At 32.5% G+C, this 7,784-nt stretch overlaps 1 protein-coding gene across 1 annotated transcript; it reads right to left on the minus strand.

The window, feature by feature from the left end:
* Positions 1-3,196: 3,196 nt before the first annotated feature.
* Positions 3,197-4,557, minus strand: LOC127080629 (transcription factor MYB119). Its single transcript, XM_051020942.1, has 3 exons — positions 4,223-4,557; positions 3,976-4,102; positions 3,197-3,796 (listed from the first exon to the last, which is right to left on the minus strand). The coding sequence occupies exons 1-3, from the start codon at positions 4,555-4,557 to the stop codon at positions 3,197-3,199; spliced, it is 1,062 nt and encodes a 353-aa protein (XP_050876899.1).
* Between the last annotated feature and the right edge of the window lie 3,227 nt (positions 4,558-7,784).

Raw genomic sequence — 7,784 nt, forward strand, 5'->3', positions numbered from 1 at the left:
CAAACTCAAAATGCTCAAAATGGATGATGGAAGTGAATATGTCTCAAAAGACTTTGATAGGTTTTTTGATCGAGAAGGGATTGTACATGAGGTAGTAACACCTTATACACCACGGAAAAATGGTGTTTTCGAAAGGAACAACCGATCGATCATGAACATGGTGAGAAGCATGTTAAAGGGGAAGAACTTACCGAAAGAGTTATGAGGAGAAGTGGTATCTGCAAATTCCTATTTGTTGAATAGGTGTCCTATAAAAAAGCTTTAGAAGGTAACACCGGAGGAAGCATGGTCGAGATTCAAACCGAATATGAACCATTTGAGAGTTTTTGATGACAACTTAGGAAGAAGTTGGATGATAATGGAGAAGTGATGATACTTGTAGGGTATCACTCTACTGATGGTTACAAGTTGTTTGATGCAGCAAAGATGATGGATGTGATCATTCGAGACGTCAATGTCGACGAAATCAAGGAGCTGCAACAACATGTAATCGATTATGTAAAAGTTATAACCGGTTACAGCTTTGAAAATTCAGATTCTGCAGAAACGGAAAGCGCACAAAATCTTGTTGATGAAGCCCAAATTGAAGAGAAAGTCATAAGATCAACAAGGAAAAGAGGTTTGCCTAAAAGAATCCATGATTGTGAGTTGTTCTGAGACAACGAACTCAATGATGATGGTGACTTTGTCCATTTTGCACTTATGGCCAAATCTGAACCCATTAAAATGGAATAGGCTTTAAGTGATCCAAAGTGGATTTTTCCTATGAAGGAGGAGTTAAAATCAATTGAGAAGAACAATACTTGGGATTTGGTTGATTTACCAGATGGAAAGAAGCTAATTGGTGTGAAATGGGTGTTCAAAGTGAAGGCAAATCCCATGGGTGAAATAATCAAGCATAAGACTTGATTGGTTGCTAATGGATTTTTGCAAAGAGAATGTGTAAACTTTGAAGAGGTATTTACACTGGTTGCTAGGATTGAAACCATTAGGATTGTTGTTGGTATTGTAAATAACCACAATTGGCCCTTCTACCAAATGGACCTCAAATCTTCATTTTTGAAAGGACCGCTTGAAGAAGAGGTGTATGTAGAATAACCCCCTGGTTTTGTTGTGAGAAACCAAAAGCTAAAGTTCTACAAGTTGAAGAAAGCCAAGAGCTTGAAACAAAGGAATAAATGGTTTCCTAAAGGAGGCTGGCTTTAAGAAATATGTATTCGAGCATGGAGTGTATGTCAAGACAAATACAAGTGAAGGAGTGATTATCCTTTGTCTATATGTAGACGACTTATTGATGATGGGAAATAATGGAAAATGTATTTTCAAGAACTAAGTCCAGTCTTGAAGGATCATTTGGAATTTCAAGAACCGAAGATATGAATACAATTTTGACTAGGCTTCTAAGGAAGGCAGGAAGAAAGGTTCAGGGTTAAAGCACTTCGACCTCTACGAGCCCTCGTGCTTGAAGAAATGTGTAGTGGTATAATTAAAAGAGATTTAGGGGATTGGGCGAAAGGTGTATGCTTAGCCAATCACCTTTACCAAGTTATTATTCTATTAGTTCGAAAGCCCCTTTTTCGGATACATCGTCTGGGACCTTGGAGTCTCAAAATGTGTATTTGGTCAATGAGCGTTGCATTGAGGGTCTTGAAATTCAACCGCGCTTCCTAGATTTTATGTTATTAACTACCCACTCTAATATTTCATGGAATTAACTACCCATTCTCGAGATGATTTAGGTATCCTAGGGAGAGTGGGTTCAGGATCCTAGGGATTATAAATACACCTGGATTGTGTTACAGAATGGATAACATATAAAAAATACCTAAATACAATAGTTTCTCACCTGATGTGATCTACCTTTTAATACCACAATAATCCTAAAAGTCTCTGACAACCTTTATTCATAGGGGATTATTATGCATTTGTTCTTTTAACAAGTACAACTTAGAACACAAAAATTATGGTATTTTCCTATTATTAGTGAAATTGTTTTAAATTTTGAATTTTAATGTCTTGTTTTTTTTAACTATTACACTACTAATAATAAATACAAATGAATTGCGAAATAATTTAGGTAATGACATGCCACATTTAAGATTAATGGAAGTTCGAAAAGACTAAATAAAGATAGCTCAAATATTTTTAAATACCTTAAAAAAAAGATTTGAGAGAAATAATCATTGTTTAACCATTATTGTCTAATTTGACTGTATGAAACTTTCTAAAATTTGATTTATTTCTCTATAATTAGTTGTCTTATTAGACACGATGCATATATTTTGTGAAACCTATAATCTCTAAGAATAACCATATTGTTAAATGATAAATTTATCCTTTGAAACTCATTTGAGTCAAAAATATTTTCATTGTCAAAATCATATCAATGTTATTGTTTCTAACGACATGTTTTGTAATCATTGTTTCATTGGAGTTAGATATTTTCATGGTTTTAATGGTTTTAAGTTTGAGGTTGATTCGAAATAGCAACTTTTTAATGTTTGACATTGTAACTAAAATAAAAGCCTCTAAAAAAAATTAAAAAGTTACCTAATGTAGGGCTCATACTAGGATTTAATATACCAACAAATAAACATCTATATATATATATATATATATATATATATATATATATATATATATATATATATATATATATATATATATATATATATATGTTGCTTTCTCTTTAATTTCATTTTGCTTTCCCATTATAACTACAAAGATAAAATTTCAATGCATACATTATCGAAAATCAATGTAAACTTTGACCTATATAATTAATTCTTACTATGATTTCAAGCATTCGAAAGTTCAGAAGCCAAAAAGATGTTACAGAAAAGAAAATAAATGAAATTAAATAACATTAAATCACAGCAATGTAATTGAGTAGTAATAACAACAAAACATATCTTCTACTACCTTTTGTTTCATGATGCATAATCGCAATTGTAATTGCAGACCACAACAAAACATTAAATCATGAACACAAATTGAAAATCTTGTGACAAATCCTATCAAATTAAGCTCAAATACATATGCCATACCGTAGTGGAAGCATAGTTTATTGAAAGATGAAAAGAACACTAAAAATGAAAAACTAAACAATCCAAATTAACATGAAAATGCATACTAGCATGCTATAGTGGAAGCATAACGTGGAAGAAATAAGCATCCAAATGATGGATTCATCATTTTAGAAAAACTGAGCAGAAGAAACCAACTCCAACATTCCATCTGAAAGATTCATGTTTCCAAACTGTAACTCCATATTATTCTCGTTTTGAATTCCATTCAGCATTGGAGAAAGGTAAGGATACATGTTGTTAGGTGAAACATCAGAGAGAATCTGATTTTTGGCAGATTGGTTCTTATAGTATTGGTTAAATACAGGCTCAACAGTATTATTCACCTTGAAAAGCTGTTGCATGAAGAGAAGTTCATCATCATAAGATTCAGTTATGAGTGGTGACGATGAATTTTCATGAAACATGTTAGAAAAAACAAGGCGGGATTCGTCAATGGAAGGGTCATCAGAGATTGTTGACATGGATGGTTTTTGAGTCAAGGTTTTGATATAGTCTTGAAGAATAGAAGATTGTGGTTTACCATCTTTGGTTTGAGGCCTTTTGTTCTTTCTCTTTGAATTTTGTCTCCTCTTAGTTGCATTCCAATGATTCTTGATAGCATTCTCGGTTCTTCCCGGAATTTTCTTCGCTATCTCAGCCCAACGGTTTCCCATCTTGCCATGACTTTCTACTAGTATCTTCTCTTCTTCCTCGCTCCAACTATCTTTCTGCAACGTGTTCGAAAAGTTTGGAGTGAATTAGTAATAAGATCACAAAGTTCAAATTTTTTGGAGTGAAACCCTAATAAGTAATATGAGAAAAATGGAGGTAAAATTGTCAAGGTTATTTCTGTTTTGGAGGGAAACCCTAATAAGTAAATGTTGAGATGATTAAAGAAATGACATACTTTAATATTAGGTCTAAGATGATTCTGCCATCTCTCTCTACATTGCTTTCCAACTCTTCCTTTCATCTTCTCAGCTATTTGAGACCATTTTCTTACACCATAATGCTTCACCAATGTCAACAATTTCCTTTGTTTTTTACATCAGAAAAAAAACACCTTAAAATTTAGTCAAAATATATATCATTAAAAAGCATAAATAAAACATAAACAAATAGATGAAAAAAATCATTTGATTTAATTACTAAACCTGTCTTCTTCATCACTCCACTGTCCTTTGATCAGAGAAATAGAAGAAACTTTCTTAGGTCTTTTTGCCACCACTTTTGATGTACCCTTTCCTAATCCATTGATCACATCTTCTTTCTCCACACACAATGAATGTGTCCAATTCATCACATCTTCATCAACAAAGCTAGCTTCTTGAGTCATGATATTGTTATTAGGCCATATATAACTATATGCTGAAGCACCAAAGCTACAAAAATTTTCATCATCAATGTTTTGAGGGATATGGCTGCGTTGACCCCATAAGAATCTATCAATGGCAGTCAAAGGAGGGGCTATAGAAGAGTGGTTGCTCATTTTTGTGTCATCACCAACACCAAAATGTGATCCAATTTTTTTCATGAAATTTTCTTATGGACATAACAAGCTTATAATTACAAGGCCTTGTAATTAGATATATGTATTAGTAGCCATTGATTATGCACTATGATCTAATGGATAGAAATGAAATATTATATTGTAACTGTTGATCTTCCTCTTTGACAAAATTTAGTGAGCTAGGAGGAATCAATGAGATAGTATTAATCCTTGTATTATTTCATTAAAACCATATTTTAATTCTCAATTCAGTTTGAATTTTTGTTAAATATTTTGTTATTTGTTATAATATTTCTTAACTATCATAATGAACCAATTAATGGGGAATAAGATAAATATGATTTAAGTTTCCATTGTGAGTCATTATTATATATTCAAAATCATTAAAGGGTATACAATTTTTCATCTTTTATTTTGTTTAGACATACACATATAATTCCGGTTTGTAAGGATTTTAAATAATATAGAGAGATGATGGAGACGTTACAAGAATATAATTAAATAAATATAATTAAGCAAATTTTAATTGATCAGGTAATTTAAATTCAAATAAACCTAGATAGCCAGATTGTTTTTAATGTACACAGATTTGTTTTGAAAATGTATAAAGATAAATTAAAACATGTAATATTATCTATATATAAAATCATACAAAACGCAACTATATATACTAGTATTTGATAGATAATATATTAACTCAAATACAAAAACAACGAAGGAAGTGTCAAAAATAAAATAAAAAGGGAGAGGATAGGGAACGGTTTACATTTCAAGTTTGCGATAATTTGTGTTTTTTTAGATTCGTTAATATGGGTTGTAAGTGACAATTGGAATTAACTTATTTCTTGAAGATAATTTGAATTAATCTTGATTGAATGAGAATTAATCTTTTTGATTGATCACTCATCTCGTTTCAAACTCTTCACTCAAGTGATTCAATCACTCTTTGATTTCAAGATATATTTTTGTGCATAATGATTTGAGAAGAAAAGAAATATGTGAAAGTAAATTGGGAAGAAAAGAGAAATTATGATTTTGGGAGAGTAGGGAATAAGATGGATAAAATTTTGCAGAGTTTTTCTCTGCGTATTCGTAATGAATTTATCTTATTCGACACATTACACAAGTAGGGTACCTCCCAATTTTATAATGAGATTACTTGTCCACCAAGTAATTCTCAAAGTAACTAACTAACATAAACTTCAACAAGTTGTAGTTAATACAAACTCTTTGACCCTGTCGAACGCATACTACTTCGACTATGCCGAACACACACTACTTTGACTCTGTCGAACTTACAATTATGTTTAACACAAAGGATTACATATTTAACATACCACCTAAATCGTTGTGTCTAAGTTGTCTACATTAATTATTGTTCTTAATCTTTTGAAAATTTTGACATGCACAACCTTCGTCATGATGTCTACAATCTGATTTTCAATTCTACAGTGTTACAATTTCAGCTTCTCATTTGCTACTTGCTCTCGAAGATAATGAAATCTCATCTTGATGTGTTTTCTTCTTCTATGTGCTATCAGATTCTTCTCCAGATTAATAGACATGATGTTGATCTTCATGATCATTGCTCCATTATTCTTCCATGTAGTTTCTTCGATCAAATTCACCATCCATGTTGCTTGACATGCACAGTGAGAGACAACTATGTACTCAGTCTCACATGATGAAAACACTACTACTGATTCCTTTCTTGAACTTCAAGCAAATGGTGCATCACCTAGCATAAACACATAACCAATTGTGGATTTTCTATCCTTAGCATCACCACACCAACTTGAGTCAACGTGACCCACTAGTTTACATTATTCTCCTTCATCTTCTGCCAAAAACAAAATCTCATAGTCGAGAGTTCCTTTGAGATACCTTAGTATCTTCTTTGTGGTTGCTAAGTGTGATACCTTTGACTTCTGCATGAATCTACTTACCATACCTACATTGTATGCTAGATTAATCCTTGTGTGACAAATGTATCTTAGTGATTTAATGAGTCTTTTGTACTGAGTTGGATTAACATCATCTTCATCTGAGTTCTTAATTAGTTGTTGTCTTGGTTCAACAGGTGTCGAAGTTGCATTGCAATCCTCCATCTCAAATATTTTGAGTATCTCACTTGCATATCTTCTTTGATGCATCATTATGCATCTACTACTCTTGTAGAATTCTATAGCAATGAGGCGTGAAATATTGCCCAGTTCAGACATTTCAAACTCTTTGCCTAAATCACCTTTGAAGTCTTTGATCTCCTTCTTGCAACTACCCATTATCAACAGGTTGTTTACATAAAGACATGGTACAAGAAATATTCCATGCTCAATTATTCACTTTACAAATTATTTCTCTCTTATAAAGTCATGTATCTTCTTATTTCAGGCTCTTGGAGCTTGCTTTAGTTTATACAGTGCTTTATGCAGCCTGTATACCTTACTTTCTTGGCCTTGTTTCACAAACCCGGTTGATTGAGAAACATAAACGTCTTCGTCTAAGGGGTCATTCAAGAATACATATTTAACATCCATCTGACACATATATTAGTTGTCTATGTTTCCTAGACCAACAATCAACCTGATTATTTCAATCCTAGCAACTGGTAAAAAAATTCATCAAAGTCGATTCCTTCTCTCTAAATAAAAACTTTGGCTACAAGTCTTGCTTTATGTCTAGTTACTTCTCCTTTTGATTCAAATTTACTTTGTAAACCCACTTCACATCAATTGTTTTCTTGTCTTGTGGAAATTCGACTAGTGATCAGGTATTGTTAACTTCTACGCACATCAGTTCCTCCTTCATTGCTTGCATCCACTTTGAATCCTTTATTGCCTCAGTTACATTGCTTGGCTCAATATTTGCATAGAAAACATAGTGTACAAGTTCACCTTCATCGTCGACCAATGTAATCACACATTCCTACAACCTTACATGCATGTTTCTTGTTCATTAAGGTCTATTTAAACCTTCTTGACCTATGACTTCCTCTTGTTTAACTCCTCTGTCAGCTTCACTAACTGGTTCATCACATAGAATTCTCACTGAATCCTTATTGATGTTTTTATTCTAATCTCATTCCTTAAGTTGATCTATGATTACATTATTGATCACAACTTGCATATTCACTAGGCCGAACAATTTGTATCCACTAGTTGAGTGATATTCTATTAGGATCATCTAGCTTGACTTGCTATCAAGTT

This window comes from Lathyrus oleraceus, chromosome 5 (genome assembly GCF_024323335.1).
Source record: "Lathyrus oleraceus cultivar Zhongwan6 chromosome 5, CAAS_Psat_ZW6_1.0, whole genome shotgun sequence".
Lineage (NCBI taxonomy): Eukaryota > Viridiplantae > Streptophyta > Magnoliopsida > Fabales > Fabaceae > Lathyrus > Lathyrus oleraceus.